The following is a 20,424-nucleotide window of genomic DNA, read 5'->3' as shown; positions in this document are numbered from 1 at the left end:
CACGCACATATCTACAAGTAGAAGATGATGAAAGCAATGGCGGATGAAAAACACGCATTTACTTTTATTTAACGCAAATAACAACACACATATGTACATAATGACAACGAAACATAAACATGACGGCATAGCAGATTACATTCAGGACTGGTCGAGTGCACAGGTAGATGACAATATAAAATATAACAAACGAAATGTTGGTATTTACGATTATGCCGTATGTGCTCATATCATATACATAATACTTTAAATATCACACTTGTTAATTTTAAAGAAAACACTCATAACATAAGTATGTATTTATTCAAAGCTGTTAATTTGTTGTTTAAGCATTTTGTCTTTTTTTCCTTTTTATCTGGAATGCGTATTTGTATAATGCGTTATTACATCTCTATAATACGTAATAATACGCTCGAGTCAGGTACCCTGACCAAAACCGTTATTTTAGAAGTGTATTCATGGTATTGATTTATATTTATTTATTGAGTAAAGTGTTAATGATTCTATAACTGTAAAACGATATATACAAACATTGCTGCGTAAGTATTTTGGGACATTGAGACGTATCTGATAATCTCACTTAACTATGTTAAGGTATGTGCATACGTACATGTAGAGTAGGTCGTTTAACACGAAACAAGACATTTTCCTATCTCGCATGATATTCATGGCACAAAATATGATTTGCCTGGTCACCATAAAGTTCTGATATCATCACTACCAGGTCTTGCCAGACAATAACAGTGCTATCTCATCTTTAGAGACCGGGTTAATTTCGTTAAAAGGAGCTTGTTACCTGCAAATGCGCGAGAGATAAAAACCACATCTGCAGGTAACAGCCTATTTCAACGAGTGATAAGCAGGCAATGTAACTCTATTGTGACAATTTTCCTATTATCATGAGTTGCCTCCCTTTAATAATTTAGTATGTTTCCGTTTCGAGCCATTATTATCATTTTTGTCGTTTTTAACGTTATCGTGTCGCTTGTTTGAAGTATTAATTGAGTAATTATTATTGTTTGTATCTGATCTAATGGTTTCCAAAATTTTATTTTTAACAACAACATTGTCATCTGCCTGTAGTTTCTTCGAACAGACGCTAACGTCACAATATTGCCACGTGTAGTTTTTCTTGGTCGTGTAACACCAGGGTCGACTTCTTCGTCTGTTTGATGGATTTCTACAGAAGTTGTGATCACCTAAAATAAAAGAAAATATAATATGAAATGTTTGAACTGAAAGTGACTAACATAGAATCCATCCCAGCAAACACAATAACGTTGTAAAAACGTTATAATAACGTTATGCATAACGTTGGTAAAACGTTATTTTACAACGTCCATACGACGTAATTTGGTGAACTCCATATAACGTTGTTATAACGATATAAAATAACGTTATAAAGTAACAAAAATGCAACCTTTATATGACCTATCTGTAACATTGACACACTACACAACACGCCATATTTTATAATTTTATTACAAAATAATAAAACAATCAAACAATGTTAACCTAACAAACTTAAACATTTTAGTTCAATAATGAATGAATGTAATGTTTTCAGTTGTTAACAATGGATAAACAGAAGTACATTAACAAACTAAAAAAGGATCGAATATTAACAATCGACAAGAATCATTTAAAGCACATATAGTCAATTAGTTGGCTAAAACAATAACTTCCAGTAACCATGTCTGTTCAGAGCATTTGTGAAAGTTTACCCAGTTAAAATCACAAAACTTTCTAAAATGCATCCATGGAAGTGTCACAACTAAATATATGTAATGCATAGAAAAGAAGATATGCATATTTTACCTTTTTAAGTGCAATCACAGATATTTATTTTTTTCAAAATAAGGTTTAAGTTTTGTAAGAACACTGTTTTCCTAACCTCATAGCTTCCTTTTATTTTTATAAATCAAAACCTCCAAACTAAGGAAACAGGAAGTTCATACTTCGTTTATGAAGACCCTGTCTATTATTACATTAATAGAGCAAATTGTCTACAACACAGCAAAAAATTAAACATCGATATTAGACGTAAAAAAGTTGTTAGTTTCCTCTAACATATGTTTGTTTCCACTAACAAATTGGCAACAATATAGGGTAGGTAGGTCGCAACAACTTTTGCCATCTAATTTTTTACCTTTACACGTTATTTTCCATTAAAAAAAAACGTAATTTCAATGACAAAAGTCGTTCCAATTGTCAGTGCAACATCATTTCTATGTAATTATGTGATGGCAAAATCATAATTTGATAAAATAATCCAGTGTAACAAATTCAATAAAAATGACTTCAAATGGCCAAAAAATGTAAAGGGTCTGCAAAAAAATAGGGTCAGTCGGGTCAGTGGAAACATACAAAGTTTTGTAGGCCTTACAGACAAAGCCAATAAATGTTTATAACACAAAGTTTAAGAACAGTCCTATAGCTTTCTTTTTTATACACAGAAAATTTGTTCTCGACACACGTACACAAGTAAACATTTACATTTATAAAAGTATATAACATTTGCAAATTTTCCAGGTTACAAAATGTGTCGCGTTCTGACTAAACTGGGCATAATGCATGTGCGTAAAGTGTCGTCCCAGATTAGCCTATGCAGTCCGCACAGGCTAATCAGAGACGAGACTCTCCGCCTAAATTGGATTTTTGCTTAGAGACTTCATTTTAAAGAAAAATGTCATAAAAGCGGAAAGTGTCGTCCCAGATTAGCCTGTGCGGACTGCAAATTTTAATCTGGGACGACACTTTACGCACATGCATTATGCCCAGTTTTCTCAGAACACGACTCAAATTATAAATAGTTCAACATACACAAAATACTTCTAAATATTAAAGACAATATTAGGGGTTTTCAGCCTTATATAATAGAGGCATATTAAAGGCCCCTTCCCAATTGAAAATTTCATTAAAATCATGCAGTTTTCCCAAAAATCCTAACTTACACCAGCTTTTTGTTTTCCCAAAGCAGTAATTTTAGCGAGAATTTTCCCCAAAATCCATAAGCTAGAGCCTTTTCCCAATGAAGCGAGGAAAACACCTGAATATCATTTCGTCACATGCCCAATAAGTTTCATAGAAAACATTTTCTGAGACCAACCGGTGATTCCATCAAACAGACCCCTGCAAGCTTTACGTCATGGGCATTTAAAGTGATACAAAGGTTAAAAAATACCAAAACAAGGAAAAAACCTATTTAAACCATCAGGTAACATATAATATATAGCCACAATTGTGTTGCTTTCACGGAAACAATGTGTGCTTGCTATATTTAAATGTTCCAAAAATATGTACACATATTTTTATGTGAAGGATTTCTCTAAGATGTATGAACAGCTAGAACGTTACGGTATTTGCGAGACAGAAGAACACATAATCATGACATTTGATCAAACTATAAATGAATATGTCCAGTCCATAATATCACTTTATAACTAGTTGCTGTCTAAATCTTGCACAACAGCCTCGGGGAGCGTTTCATTCTGGCCTGTAGTCTGGTCGGACATTTTTTCTGTAAAAGTTACACAAACACTACAGGTAACTGGTTAATATATAACTGAATAACTTTATCAATCCGCAAGTCCGTTATTTAAATGTAAGTGCAAAAACACATATTATTCTGCCCACACGTTAGGTTAATTTAATGAACGATTTTGATAGATATTTATTTTTAATTATTTTATATTAGAAAAGATTGTGTATAGCTGTTTTAAAAATAGCTTTTGATGTATTATTTTACCACACACCTTATACTGTATTATTCCGTGCTGATACGGTGCGTGTTTTAAGAAATCTTTAATGGTGACTTCTACCTCGGATCTCGTCATGGTCGATACCTCACGTATACCATCTGCAAAGATTGTAACAAATATTTAAGTAAACAAAGATGAAACTTCAGCAGCACAGCAGTCCCATCACCAACCGTGTTGGGCCAGGTAGCATTCCCATCACCAACCGTGTTGGGCCAGCTCAGCACAGCAGTCCCATCACCAACCGTGTTGGGCCAGGTAAATGCCGGTATTTCTGGAAGTTAGAAGACTCCCATGGATGCATTTTTCTGCGACAAAAACTTGGGCTAAATTACTACCAAACTTCCTTTAAAGAAATGCCTGGAGATGCATCAATATTAAAATGCATAAAACTAACGTTCTATTATTTTATTATTATTATTATTTTCATAATTCTGACTTGTATTTTCAACCCCATTATACGTTTACAGGGTGAATTGACCGGGTGCGAACGAGTATTTGGGCGAACGGAGTCGTAATCCTGACCTTAGCCGCTAATCTTAAAGAGTTAACTAAATCATGCCAACCGCGATCATATATGCAAATTAATTAAATACATTAAAGAAAACACATGTCGTTTACCTGTATATGTAGATATTTATCAAACACGTTTCCTGGAATTAGTGAATTTTTTTTCTTTTTTCACACCGCTTCAGCGTTTCTTTGTTCCTTTGTTATCGCGCGCGCCAAAGAGGAAGCGAAAAACCGCGGTTTCGTATTCAGAATATTCAAATTTGTTGAGTTGCAAATGTTTATTTTAGCGCACAAACCTATACATGTGTATCTTGTATGCAATGTTTTTGTGAATATTTAGTATAATTTAGTGTTTACAAGTTTATTTTATACCCCAACGCAAAAAATTCGCAACTAAAACTAGCTCTAAAAGCTTTTTCAAAATACGTCAGAAAAACTGTTGAAATATTTATCTAAAATTGTAAATGGAATTTTTATTTAAATCGTTTACCAAATATAACAGATAATAATTATTACGATAAAAAGAAACATTAGATGGTATGACCAAAAACAACGTTAGCACAACGTTATGTTATAACGATGGATAAACGTTCTAAAATAACGTTCTAAAATTACGTTTAAACAACGTTATTTTAACGTTATTGCAAAGAAGGTAAACAAACAAAAAAATACGGATTTTGTTTTTAATTTTTTATCAAATTGTTTTCTTTTTATCGTTTTACGAAATTAAGTTTTACATAGTTATGGTAATAACGTTGCCGCAACGTCCGTATAAGGTTATTGCATGACCTGACCAAAATACAACCAAATCACAACGTTGTAATAACGTTATGTGTTTGCTTGGATGTTCATTTAGTTCAATTTTTTTATGAAACAAATAATAATCGCTTAAGGCTTCGTCAGTATAATTTTTCCCCCGATTTTCTTTCAAGTTTAATGTTCAGCTTTACTGGCGGCTTATTTAAAATCGTTGATTTTACTAACGAAAACACCACAGTGTTTGAATACATCTAAACGTAATTGTTCTTAAGTAACACAACTGCTTTTAACACTCACCTAATCCGTCTTTGTTTTCTACGGGTTCTATGGTGTTCTGGTACGGAAGCAAGTTGTGGTCATGTGGGTACCTCGAGGTCCACTTCTGGCACGTATGGCCGTCCACCGTGTGGTCAAGCGTCCCACGGTAGTCCCTTCCGTCCGTGTACTGTCCTTTTATACACTTTCCTGAAATCGGATTTGTTTTAATTATGTAAAAACAAATTGTATTGCGTTTATCACGTAACAAGCAGTAAAAGGCACGACGTGAATTCGTTCAAAGGTAGTTGGTGTCGTTTGTTTATGTCGATTATTCTAGCTCGTTGTTGATAAAACAATAGTGTAACCGTATTCTTATTGTATACATCCATGCGTGATTTAAATACAAATAAATACAAATAACATACGCGAAGATTTTATTTATAATCTGTCTACTATTATTAACTTAATCTATATAATACAAAGCAATAAAATACATATGATCTTATTTTCATCTTATGTATTTTTCTGGTCGTTGGAGGATATGAATCCTACAGATTGTTAATTACCAACACGGCATTAATTTCAGTTATATGAAACAGGAAGCCATCCGACTAAAATGATTTTTTTACGCATGTATCGTTTAGCAAATCAACGAGAATAAATAACCGCTTACTTCTAGCTCGCCGCTCACAAATGAATGGGTACGCATGTTCCGGAAGTTGCGACTGCGACCCCAACCACACCCCTTGCCACCGGATACTGTCATTCTTTCGGTCATAGACGAGCGCCAAGGAGCTATAGGTGGCTGGGTGACCCTTTTCCCACTTGGTGTACGTCATGTCGTCAGGCATCTGAGCGTCGCCGTTGTGCCATTGGAACGTGCCGTTATACGAGCGACCACCGGTACGCCAGACTTGATGGTACATAATAAACTGTTTCTAAATATGTGCACTAGTATATGTTCTTCTGATAACGATTGAATTTGGTAAAGCATTTCAATACCATAGAAAAGTATTCAGCCACATTAAACTCTTTAAAGGATATGTTCAATAAAATCAAAGGCCGAATGTAATGCTGTTACATTAATCCGAATAATGCTGACAATAACAACATATTTAAAAGCAAACACAATTATAAACGCAAAGCAATAACATGATTCGTAAAGCGTGTATGCTTTATTTTAGCGTGTATGCTTTACTCTTAGATACCGTTCCAGAAGCAATTATATTAATTAAAACACAGTTGCCATCTCTTTTATAAGCGCGTGCGTTATACGTTGATTTACTGCGGACTAACCATACCTTTCACTCCCTTATATTTCTTTTTCAATGTCCGCTGTATGTAAAGGTCCTCTCGTTCGTCATTTATATGGAGAAGTTTTGATTTCAATCCTTCGCAATATCGGGCCGCTCCGGAGAACTGTTCGGCCATTTTCGCCTCGAAACGGTAGCAGCTTCGGCCGTGTTTCTGCCATCCGTCCGGACAATCTGTAAACAGTTCACAGTGTACAATGTAGGTGTGTTACCTTTTTCCGATTAAATCCAGTCTTTTGTTTCTCTCAATTGGTATGAATATGGGATATATGACATTATAACAACGTGATTCGCTGTATTGCAAAAGCAATCCATATATATGCCAATGGAATCGGAACGATACAGACTACGATAGTTCTGACGACATATGTGTATTAATTGCAAAACAATTATAGCCTGAACGCCGATATGGTATTAAGAAAATCGTGTGAAATTTTGATTTATGCGTACGTTCCGAATAACACGACGCGTCTTAGGATAACTCGCACACTGATTACATCCTCATCATCAAAGTTTTACATGCACTAGAATGTCATTTTGTGTTTGTTATTGTAAGAGCTGTACATGTCCCCGACTTTGTTCTAACATTGTATAACATTGCCTTCCTTTCGTTAAGAAGAAACTCGCCCTTTTCTCTGCCTCATCTTTAAAGTCGTATGAATGATTATGTTCGCACATACACGTGTCATAATAATGTAGCCATGTTTAGTCGTACTCATTCATCTGTTTGTACTTACGCATGCCATTATTGTTCTCAATATCGTTGTTGTAATACACGTTCCTAAGCTCGTACTATCAAGTGTCATTTTCGTATGGAACGCCTTGACTGTCTTATAATACTAAAACTTGTGATATTACGTCAATCTGACTGTGCATGAATGCCTGTAACCATTATATATATGCATAATCACAATATATAAATACATAATGCTAATATATACATATAAAGCATTAATATATAAAGATATAATTTTCTTATATGTAGATAAAATGTAAAAATACACAGATACGAATGTATTATATACAGATAATTTTCCATTATATAAAGGCATTACTTCTTTATATGAAGGCAAAAGATCTTTATATGAATGCCTGTAACCATTATATATATGCATAATCACAATATATAAATACATATTATGAATACATACAGATAAAGCATTAATATATAAAGATATAATTTTCTTATATATAGACATATAATCTTCCATTACATAAAGGCATTACTTCTTTATATGAAGGCAAAAGATCTTTATATAAATGCCTGTTACCATTATATATATGCATAATCACAATATATAAATACATATTTTGAATGCATAGAGATAAAGCATTAATATATAAAGATATAATTTTCTTATATATAGATGTATAATCTTCCATTATATAAAGGCATTACTTCTTTATACGAAGGCAAAAGATCTTTATATGCATGCCTTTAACCATTATATATATGCATAATCACAATATATAAATACATATTATGAATACATACAGATAAAGCATTAATATATAAAGATATAATTTTCTTATATCTAGATATATAATCTTCCATTTTATAAAGGCATTACTTCTATATATGAAAGCAAAAGATCTTTATATGAATGCCTGTAACCATTATATATATGCATAAGCACAATATATAAATACATAATTTGAATATATACAGATAAAGCATAAATATAGAAAGATATGAATTTCTTATATATAGATATATAATCTTCCATTATATAAAGGCATTACTCCTGTATATGAAGGCAAAAGATCTTTATATGAACACAAATTAGTATTATGTCACCACGGGTAACAAACACATTCAACACGCAATTTTCATGATAGTTGCTTTGTCGTTTACACCCAAGCAATTAAAGTCGTACAGTGACATAAGTGATATGATGTCCGTTGTTATCTTCTCCTGTCTGAAGCGCCGTATCACTCCTTCTTCCTCTCCAAGTCGCTCAAGTATCAAAGCCATATTCAATGTTGTGAAATGATGCAAAACAAATTTTCTCCCGTCTGTAATAAAAGCTTAATGTTACCTTTAATTCATTAAGATTATATATATTACTTACGAAATTTTGTATTAATGTAATTTATTTCGATGTTCATCAGCATCTTAACATAGAATGGATTTATGTAATAACGTAATTATCTTAATAAAAGAACTATTTAGGATCATACGAAACATTAAAATCTTTCTGTACTATAAATTTATCTTTACGTGTTGATATGACATATTTACATAAATTAATTTAAGATTTGTAACGTATTTTTCTAATTGTATCTGTATATATAGACGATATGTGTTTATATAATTACGATTTATGTTTATATAAAGGTATTTGGCCTTTATATAAACAATTTATGCCTATATATAATGAAAAAATATTCGTTATCATTATTATATAATGATTTATGTTCATATAAAGATATTTTGACTTCATATAAAGAGGTATTGCCTTTATACAATGGAAGATTATCTGTGTATAATACATTTGTATCTGTATACTTTTAAATTTTATCTATATATAAGAAAATAATATCTTTAAATATTAATGCTTTATCTGTATATATACAAATTATGTATTTATATATTGTGAGTATGCATATATATAATGGTTACATTCATTCATGCACAGTCAGATTAACGTAATATCACAAGTTTTGGTATTATAAGACAGTGAAGGCGTTCCATATTTTCGGCCTCATTTCGTTGTACACGTCACTAACTGCGTAGTTACAAGTGTCTTTTTCGTCATCCATATCGTTTAAGTTATACGTGTCCTAAAGTTCGTACTTGTGATTTTCGTCCACCTTATCGCGCTGCACTTATAAATTCACAATATATCGTACTTACATGTGTCATTATCGTCCTTCTTATCGTTGCAGTGATACATGTCCCTGAGTTGCGCGATGTCAATATTGCTTAGCTCGTCTCGCTGTCCAATCTTCATCTTCAGTTTCTGTCCCACTCCGATGACCTGAAGGCGTGAAAGAATATTTCAACACCTTTAAAGGGACTTTTTCACAGATTTATATATTTTTCAAATGTCATTAACTGCTTTTTTAAAATAAGTACACTTCAAACTGTATACAGCGGCCAGTCAAGGGAGCTGGTCAATTGGCTGCTATAGTCAGATGTTCACTTTTTAAATGGTTGGTGACTTATAGTAACTTTTTCAGCCATTTTTCACTTGTAGCTGAAAAAGTTACAATAACACCGTGCTTGCTGTTGAAAAAATACTCCCACACCGGTCGACATGCGACACTTGCGCGATATTTGCTCGATCTAGTGTCGAGTTATCGTGCGTCGCGTGTCGTATCGTGCGTCGAACAAATGTCGCGTGTCCACCTAGGGTATTTTAGGTCGACAGGCGACATTTGCGTGACATTTGCTCGATATATTGTCGAATGTCATATCGTATGTCGCGCGTCGTATCGTGCGTCGCTCAAATGTCGAGTGTCGCGCTCGAAGGTCAACGCACGACATTCAAGCGACATTCAAGTGACGCACGATATGACAGTCGACAATTCAGTCGACAGTAAAGATTTTCTGAAATATTTTTTTTCTAAAACCCACCGCAATATGTGACACTCAAATCTTGATTGTCGCATGATTGTCGCATTTCGACTTCAAATGTCGAGTGTCATATAGTGCGTCGTTTGAATGTCGCTTGAACGTCGTGCGTCGACCTCGAAGGTCGACACGCGACAATCAACTTGGTCCTATCTGGATTACGTACTATACCGCGAAGGCTTTTGAACTTGAATGTTAGTTTATGTTGTTAATATACATTAAAAAATATCAATGAAAGGCATAAACAAGTCTTTTTCCGATTATCAATAAGCCAACATATAGGAGTACCACGTTTCTTCGTCATTAGCGTTATTTTGCTTATTTAAATATAATCCATACATTCTTTTAAAAATAACTCTTTTTAAAATGCCGTTTTGCCGAAATGTGAATAAATTATGCATACCGCCACACGAAAAACAAATTTATATTGAGCTATTACCAGCAATCAATTAACTCAAAAAAGTAATCTTCAATCATATACACAACTGCATAACAATGTTCATGTAAACAAGAACACGACTTCGTTTAAATCATCCCTAAATTAAATAACGTTTGTCGCCATATACTGTTGTAACCGTAACTGTAGTAAAATTGGATAATATCAGACCTACCGCGTATTATTACTCATTACCTCGATAGTTTTCTCCCCTAGATTCGTGAACGCCCTCTCGCTATAGTGCATGACACTCTCGTAATCGTACGGATATCCCCGACTAGAGACGAGTGCCGGATCTGCTTTCCGGAAGTCTGGTAGGTACCGCGGGGATATGTTCTCCTCCAGTATCTTAACGTAACCATCGCGATCGGGTCGGGCCTAAACAGAATAATTAATTATGTATATTGGATTAAAGGGACCTTTTCACATTTTTTGCATGTATTGAAGTTTGGCATTACATGCTTTAAATTGATAAATGTAAATATTGGAACTACATAGCAGAAGTAAATAACAAGAATGAAAAGAAAAAGTTATCCATGATGCGACTCGAACCACTTGGAGTAAAGGTATAACAGTTGACCACTCAGCTATCCATGCTCATATAGTGAGTGCTGTATAATATAAGCACTCCTCGTTATGTCACAACATATAACGATACCAACATTACTGTCCAAATTATTAAATCGTGTCGCGTGTGTAGAGCTTTTTTAATTTTCAGGCTTTTAGATCATCACAAAATGCATTTAATGGATATTTTAGATCATGGTAAATGGTCAGTATTACTTTTTTTCATCGCCAACATCAGAACTTTAACGAAAACGTGCAAAAATAAAACAATTTTGTTCAATTTTGTTAATTTACCAAAAAGTGAAAAGGTACCTTTAACCCATTTATGCCTAGTGGATTCTCCCATCCTTCTAAATTGGATCAATTTATTTCAAAATTAGGGATGTCTAGTATATTTATTTCTATATTTAGAATATTTCTTACAGAAATTCCTTTAAGCAAACAGCGCAGACCCAGATGAGACACTGCATGATGCGGCGTCTCATCTGGGTAAACGCTGTTTGCCAATGCCTTTTTTTTAGACGCTAGGCATAAATGGGTTAAAGACAAGACGGTAACATTTTAATAGAGGTACGTTGCGATTTAGTGTGGTGTCTGTTGTTTAGAGGAATATAATGAATTACACCATAAAGTGTAAATAATGATTAATAGAATGCTAACCAGTTACTCATAAGTACTTTATATTGTATTCGAAATACGATTGGCAAACTTAAACACGTAAACGTGCGTTATTTAATAAAGTAATAATGAACCTCTAGAAAGATTTTAAGAATAGTATTTCTTGTTACTTTCCGTTGGTATTATTATACGATATAGTAAATGCATCAAACGAAACACTGGTTAAATTAATTACTGTCATGAGACGCCATAGAACGGTCAATCCATTTTTTTAGTCTATTACAAAATCATGACACAACTACTGTTTTCAATTTGTTACAATGTTCGAAACTATAAACAATCCTTTAACAAGTATATTTAAAAACAGTCCACGTGTGAAAATAATAATTTAGCTCCATGCTCCAAACAATTGTACCTGCTCGTGCCAGAATCCCAAAGCATGCGAGATCTCGTGTATGGCTGTACCGAGACGCTCGCATCCGAGACCTATCGACACCTTCTGTTCCCCACCTACCTTGCCTACGCTCGACCAGCATCTGGTAATAGTAGACAATAGTTTTATTATTAATCCATTTATGCCGACTGGGCTCTCCCATCCTTGTAAATTGGATCAATTTATTTCTAAAATTAGGGATGTCTAGTATATTTATTTCTATATTTAGAATATTTGTTACAGAAATTCCTGTAAGCAAACAGCGTAGACCCAGATGAGACGCCGCATGATGCGGCGTCTCATCTGGGTCTACGCTGTTTGCCAAGGCTTTTTTTCTAGACGCTAGACATAAATGGGTTAATGTAAACGCAAACCTTTTTACTTTCATCGTTGTATTGTCGAATTGTATTGCGCTGGTTTATTCTATTTTTATTATTATTCAATCGATGGTATATGTTGGTTTTTATATCATGTTGTACTGTTTAGCGTATTTGAGTATGAATGCATGCTTGAATTTTTAGAACAAATATTCGTAGAGTGCATAGTGATAGATAATGAAACATTACATTTTCTTTAATTTAAAGACGTATTTATGAATTTAATGTGTAACGTAACGTGAGAATACATTTGAAACACATTCAGCAAATACATAAAGTCGCTCACCCTGGCTCGCTTATAAAGCGGATGTAGTCGGAATCTTTTCCTTTCTTAGACCGGAAATTGATGCATGTTTTGTTCTCAATCTCTTTCATGGCCTTATTTATAATTCTTTTGGATTTTGGGTCTGAAAGTGAAAAAAGCAACAACGTGTACACAATCAGAAATACCATATTGATGACATGTTGTGCAATCAGTTGTCCAAGAGAAATCATTCAACCAAAATAAGTCGCAGGAAAGATTATTTGCGATTAGATAAATTGCGGTATTTAGCTGCGATGTGTGAATGTAAATGTGTAATGACTCCGACCTTGTGGGGGAAAAGCGATGTACGTCTGAAGACAACAATGGAATGTCTTTGGGATGCTTTGTTAATTTGAGTAAGCCGTGCTCTAGGAACACGGGACTTAATGCATGTGCGTACAATGTTGTGCCAGATTAGCCTGTGCAGTCAGCACAGGCTAATCAGGGACGAGACTTTCCTTATTGACTTGATTTTCATCTTTAAGAGACTTCCGGTAAACGAAATATTCCATAAAGTCAGAAAGTGTCGGCCCTGATTTGCCTGTGCAGACTGCACTGGCTAATCTGGAACGACACTTAGCGCACATGAATTAAGTCCCGTTGTTCCAGAGACATGTTCAATTATGGTTAGATGATTATGCCAGTAATGAGACTTACTAATGTCGTCTGCAAACACATATGGCACTACGCCACCTATCCACGTCCTCGAGCTCCGCATGGTGGCGCGTTTCCGTCGATATGGCAACATAATATCATTCGAAAATATGATCTTCGAGGACTCCGAATCTAGCACTATGTCGCCGTTGTAGAAGACGGAACCACCTGGATAATTTAGAGATTAATAATTTCAGGCAGAATTATTATTCTGAGGTGTGCCTGATAGGAACATCAACATATTTCTTTACAGAAGTGATTGCCCATATACGTTTATATAAATTAAGTATATTTACATTAGTATGTCAGTCTAAACAAATGGATATGAATACGCTTAGTATTCAATAGTGTACTATGCAATAATGTTCACAATGAACATGGAGTACTAAATAATGCTTTGTTAAGTTGTCAATATGAAAGGGTTTCCACAAACTTTCCAAGCCGAGGTCTTTATTCCATATGAAATACATTTACCTTAAACTGCAACTATTAAAATCATGAAATGTATTTTAGAACGTGTCTTACATATCTATAGATTTATTAAATTTAATATGCATGTTTATAACAGAGACTACACACCAGACTATAATCATCCGAGTGGATACATAGGGGGTTATCACGTGACAAACAAGATGGCGACGTCCGTTCCGAAACAGTTGATTTGTACCGTATATACCCTTTATTACTTGAGTTTAATGTTAAAATGCCGGTCACTCTCTAGCCATATCAGTAAGAAATTGTTAAGCGTTTATTTCGTATTAATAATCGCTGTACATCTCGACTTTCTTGCTACGAATGTTCTTAGCGGGAGCTGTAATTGTATGATCCCGCCAAGAAATTGTGTAGCGAGTTAAGTCGAGATAAAGAGCGAATATTAGCACGAATTAAACGCTAATCACTTTCTTGATGATACGTCTGAAATGAGCGGCATTATTTTTAGTAATTGCACAAACGGCGAAAATACCTGTCTCGGCATGGTCGTCGCCATGTTGACTTTCTTTAGATCATTACGTTATTACCATCTCTGATAATTATTTATCGGTCTTTACCTGTTCCACGTGGTCTGACATTCTCGTCGTTCGATGTGCACAAAGACGGTGGACATACATCTAGAAAATATTAAACATATAAGAGCGAACTATTGACAAAAGTTTGGAACAGCAACATGCTACAATTTAAATTGGCATGATCCAAACGGAAACGTATCTTGAAAATCATGTACTTAACCCATTAATGCCTAGTGGACTCTCCCACCCTTCTAAATTGGATCAATTTATTTCCAAAAGTAGGGGTGTCTGGTATAATTATGTCTATATTTAGAATATTTCTTACAGAAATTTCTTTAAGCAAACAGCGCAGACCCAGATGAGACGCCGCGTCTCATCTGGGTCTACGCTGTTTGCAATGTCCTTTTTTCAGGACGCTAGGCATAAATGGGTTAATGCTGGTAAATATCTTTACATCATTACCGCATACACTGCGTCTTTCTGTGCATTGTATGATACGGGCAAATGTTTATTTTGAAGTATTACTGATATTGACCAGGGCCGTACCCAGGAAATGTTGACTGGGGGGGCCCAAACGGGAAGGGTGCGGGAGGGGTTGCCCCTCCCGAATAGATTTTTGTTATTAGGCACTGTTCAAGGTGAATTTTAATGCATATAGAAACATATGTATTGTTATAAATTTATGGATATATAACAAGTAAATCAGCACCTTTCTGAAGTCTAAAGCTTTAACCATTACGGGCCGTCCATAAAGTATGTCACGCTCCAGGTGGGGGGAGGATGAGTAAGAAAGTGACAGTTTGTGAAATGGGGGAGGGGAGTCAGGCCATGTGTGATGTCACACCTTTATTTAAAAAAATGCATAATTTATTTATTATTTCTTTAGTAGAATTTAAAAATAATTTTCAAAAATTTGTGAAACATTTGAATTAGTTTTATGTCAAAATAAGACGAATTGCGTATCTCCTGATTCTGTTGTTCGAATGTTTTATAGGCAACTTGGCTGGGCCGGCTTATTCAATAGGCACAACCTCCACACAGATTTCAATGACGAAATAATTGGACTGTTCCATTTTTAGTTAGAAAAGGGTTGAAAGAAAATCTAAATTATAATTTCGTTTTTATTAGAGGTTAACACGTGGATAAATATTCATACTGCTCATCGTAACAACCCTACAGTTATAAAAGCCTGTAATGTGAAAGTTCTTTTACCGGTAAGTGAAATTTCAATACGGTTTAATAGTGAATTGAGTTTTAGATTAAATTTTAATTAAGTATTAATTTTTAAAAAATGTTCGAAAGTGTGAGTTTGTTACGTACTTTAGGGAAGGGGGTCCAAGATTGTGTAACAGTTTGTGACATGCCGGGGTAAAAATGGGAAAAAAAGCGTGACATGCTTTATCAACGACCCCTTGGTGTGAAATGCACACACATGATTAAAGCTATAGATTTCAGAAATGTATTACACTTTATAAAGAAGTAAAAGCAACCTTTGAAACAAAAAAACCTTTATTATGAAATGTAACATAAAGTATGACTGTAGAGGAGGTTTGATTTCAAAGAGAAAATACTGCTATGGTTATTTGTCAGTAACTGACATAACCTACTAGTATTTTCTCTTTGAAATCAAACCTCCTCTATATAAAATTTCAAAGTAAATTCATTATAAAATGTTTATCATCTACAAGACAGTTTTCACAGAAATGTTTAATAAGCTGTGACTCTAGAGGAGGTTTGAATTCAAAAGAGAAAACACTATTATCGTTCAGACCTACGACCTTCTGTATCAGTTCCATCCATTCGCTGTTTCTCTTTCCTTGTCCAATCAAAAGACGTGTTACACCCACCATCAAAAGATGAAGCATTGAGCACAATGGGTAATTTACAGATCGGGGATGTGTGAACAAGGTGATAAGAAAACAATGCCTAGGGGTTCATCTCCACTGGCGAGTAAATTAGCGCTAATCCCCTTGTGTATCAGGGGCAATAAAACAAATCTGCACATTTGTATTGCAGGGAAGTGTACTGTGGGCCCTTTCATGTGAGAAAATTTGCAGTAAGCCCATTATTAAAATATCATAACTCGACAGCCAGCTGGGGGGGCCCGGGCCCCTGGGCCCAGTGCCTGGGTACGGGCCTGTTGACGCCTATCACTTAACCAACAAACACGTTATCGTGTGGACAAGAAGTCTCCACCTACACATGGGTACACAACTGGGCATTGCATTTTATCTTGGCCAGTTACAATGGACATTCAATTAGATATTTGGTAAAATCGTCATGAAAGTCAAACACAAATTATGAAAAGCCAATTTTGCTTTAGCAACATAAAAGGCGCAGACTTTTCACGTACTCAGTTCAGTCTTTCTTGAGCAGCAGAATTTACGACTTTTAAAGTTCAGCAAAATCCATTTTTAATTTATTTTAACCTTCTTCGACAGATTTGAACGCCCATAAAATGTATGAGAAAACGCGTTTATGTTATTAATAATGATATGTGCACATGTCATGTGTTTCGATGTCTTGAAAGCTTTAAACTGCGTGTCGTGAGTCTATAATGTTTAATATACTTGCAAATCTACCTCTGATCGATAAGTATTATCTTCTTCACACAATTCCTATCCATTGATCTTTAGATATAAAGGTCTAAAAATGTGCTATAAAATATTTCAGAAACTAATTATAATAAATGCATCAGTGTTTTATAGTATCTTAAATCATTTTAAATTTGATAAGTTTACATAAATATCTTTATAAGTTTGATCATAATTACCCCGTGGTTTCGCTACAAATTAATATTAGTTTGATATTTAACTATACGGGTATCCTATGTTTGTGAACAATTTAAGTATGTAGATAATTACCGAAATGAGTTGTGTAAAAACACATACGCCAATTATTTTTTATTCTTCTGTCAGTCTAATTCTTATAAAAAAAGGTGTTTGCGTGTATATTCCTGTGGTGGATTCACATAGATTGCATTTTCCGTTTGTTTCATATTGATTGGACATATGGAACGATTGTAATACACAATTTTTTATTTAGTTCTATTATAATTACCAAGATCGGACACACATGACATCAACTTTACGAAAATAGTCGTGTACTGAAGATTCACGCTTGTGAATGCATACTCATCATTTTCAATTGATTAAAGCATAAGAAAAGCTGAACGATTGAATAATGCGGAGCGCTTTTGTTTGGATTCCATCGAATGAATGTCTATACGATTACGGTATTTTAGCTTAAAACCACTAATCTTTCAACCATCTTTTATAATGACATGTGAAGGCCAGGGGACCAGGTACTGTTTGCACCGCAAATCGATCCGTACCATCCATATGACTTTGTCTGTCGTGATACTTCGTTGCTTCCATTCGCCCCCCCCCCCCCCCCATTACAACCGCTAGCATTTCATTTAAGTTAAGTGTTTAATGTTCGATACAACTTACAGGGCTACACACACAACGATAAAAACGGTTTGCTTCTGGGGCACCCCCTTGAGGACGGTAAATGTAAAGCAGTTGGGTTTCAACCGACGGAAGCGCAATACAAGAGAATATGCACTCGATTCAATTGCAATTTTAACAGCTTTCTTAGGCACGCTGAGATGAAGAAAATACAAATATAAGCCAAATTGCTTGTTGGTGACAAGTTTTTAGAACTCAGTATTCCAGATCACCGCAAGTTTTCTCAGGAAAAAGTCGCGAATCAGGATATAAACTGCCCATATACATATCTACCTCGGATGTGTATGCATAATACTAGTAAATACGATTCTCCATGGAATATAATGATAAGTAATGAAAACAATTGCTAAAATGCCTTGTTGCAAACTTATTACAAGAACAATTTCTGTGTTAAAGTGTCTTAGAATTTAAGAGACGCGGTACACTTGAAACTAATATAACGCATTTCGGGATTGGTGTACAGTTCTTCTTTCTACTTTTGAAAATCTATTCTTGAATGTGTCTATCATTTAAAAGCTGCTACATGGCATTAGCAGACGCGAAACAAGTAATGTTAACTTAAACGAATGTTTTTCTTTTAAATATAACGTCTTATGAAAAAAATGTAGACGTTTACTACTTTGTGCAATAAATATCATATTGTAATCAAAGCGCTGAAGGCACTAACGTTGTTCGCTGTTGTCGTCCGTGATTAGCTTGTGCGCATTGCACAGGCTAATCAGTGTGCACAGGCTAATCTTATTTGACATGCATTCAGTCCCGTTTTCCCTGAAAGCAGCCAATATGTACAGATTTCAATGATAAACACTAGACTGGCCAATGTCGACTTACAAGCTGGTATATAAACAAACATGCAAATACGATCTTTTCAGTGAATGATTTTAAGTGCAGTATTTTTCATGTATCACTTAAAGTTTTCGTCCATATATACAATCATTATCCAGTCAATATGAGTCTCGTTGTGGGAAAACTGGGCTTAATGCATGTGCTTAATGTGTGTTCGTAAAGTGTCGTTCATACATATTCTGCGCAGTCCGCAGAGGCTTATCATTGACAAACCTTTCCGCGTTTATGGAATGTTTCATTTAAAGTAGTCTCTTTTACATAAAAATCAAGTTTAGGCGGAAAGTGTCGTCCCTGATTAGCGCATGCGAACAACACAGGTAAATCAGGGAAGACAATTTACGCACATGCATTAAGCCCAAGTGTTCCAGTACACTTTTCAGTTTTATATACTACCTTTACACGTAAATTTTCTCATCAGTCTATCATATATTAGTCATTTTCACTTTTACAAATGCAAACCCACACTTACTGTTGTTGAGTTCCCAAGGCTCCCAGAATCGTCCTGACCTCTTCATCACGGACACCCGTATCTCCACTCTGGGTTTCTCAACCCCTGCAGTATCGTCATTTTGCACGTCGTCTCCTTCATCTGTATTCGTATCATAGTTACCGGCGGCACCACTGTTCCGGTCATCATTTGAATTTTTCTCTGATATATCCACTTCACTTTCTGAGAATACTTCTTCTGCATAAGAACTTACTATATTTTCTGAATTCGTCTTTTCATGCAGTTCGTTATTCTCGACATCATTTAAAAAAAGTTTATAACGTTTTTCCTTCGAGCCTTTATCAGAACTACTATTTGTGGGGTTTAGACCGCGTTTTTCAAATATGTCATCAACACTATAAAACCCGTTGCTTATTTTACTATTTACCGGTATATATTTATGTACCTTACCAAGACTACCGGTATTATCTGCATGAATATCGCTAGTAGTTTGCGTAGTCCTTGTTAACTTGGCAACCTTATCTCGCATAATTTCTACGGTATTTAATTTAATCGTTGAACTAATGTTAGTTGATTCTCTTGACCTATTCGCCTTTCCGTTATCTATAGGATACCCGTCTGTGTTTAACATATACTTCACGGTGATAACAATAACTAACGCAACTGAACGCATTTTCATAGTTTTCCTTTTCACTTCTGTTATCAAATATAAATTCACTAAATTCGTTCAATAATACTCCTCCCAACGTGCACGTCTTTCCTTAGTTCATCAAACTCGTGGTAAAAAAATTATAAATCGCATTGATTTATTTTATAATTATCGTGCAGATTTGTTGAACGACATCTTTTATTGCTGTGCATTAAACACGCGGTGTGTTTGAATTTGATGCGATGATTTCCATTCGCCTATTGAACGACTGAGCTTAAATTGTAATGCACCGTGTTATTAAACTTTTGAAAACTATCAGCGAAAACTTTCGAGAGCAGCGTTAATGTTGACAAACTATTTAGCAGTGTTTGTTTGCCGTAAAATTTAGTGAATGAACTAAAGCTGAACACCCTCGTATTTATACTGGTGGGAGTCAT

At 34.8% G+C, this 20,424-nt stretch overlaps 1 protein-coding gene across 1 annotated transcript; it reads right to left on the bottom strand.

Annotated features, from left to right (window-relative positions):
- Positions 1–51: 51 nt before the first annotated feature.
- On the bottom strand, positions 52–20,154 carry LOC127850722 (uncharacterized). The gene is made up of 11 exons (XM_052384001.1): positions 19,360–20,154; positions 14,617–14,676; positions 13,571–13,735; positions 12,896–13,016; positions 12,215–12,335; positions 10,810–10,992; positions 9,459–9,582; positions 6,590–6,775; positions 5,962–6,201; positions 5,328–5,495; positions 52–1,199 (listed from the first exon to the last, which is right to left on the bottom strand). The coding sequence occupies exons 1-11, from the start codon at positions 20,015–20,017 to the stop codon at positions 898–900; spliced, it is 2,328 nt and encodes a 775-aa protein (XP_052239961.1). The 5' UTR covers positions 20,018–20,154; the 3' UTR covers positions 52–897.
- Between the last annotated feature and the right edge of the window lie 270 nt (positions 20,155–20,424).

Source organism: Dreissena polymorpha, chromosome 11 (assembly GCF_020536995.1).
Source record: "Dreissena polymorpha isolate Duluth1 chromosome 11, UMN_Dpol_1.0, whole genome shotgun sequence".
Classification (NCBI taxonomy): Eukaryota; Metazoa; Mollusca; class Bivalvia; order Myida; family Dreissenidae; genus Dreissena; species Dreissena polymorpha.
The sequence above is the reverse complement of the archived record's forward strand: the minus strand, read 5'-3'. Positions and strand labels throughout refer to the sequence as shown.

Bases quoted from the DNA above. Each gene is read 5' to 3' on its own strand.
- LOC127850722 (XM_052384001.1), bottom strand. From the start codon at position 20,017: ATGAAAATGCGTTCAGTTGCGTTAGTTATTGTTATCACCGTGAAGTAT. The intron at 13,736-14,616 runs GTAAAGACCGAT...TAAATTATCCAG, and splicing joins TGTCAGACCACGTGGAACAG to GTGGTTCCGTCTTCTACAAC. The intron at 12,336-12,895 runs GTGAGCGACTTT...TACTATTACCAG, and splicing joins CGCTTTATAAGCGAGCCAGG to ATGCTGGTCGAGCGTAGGCA.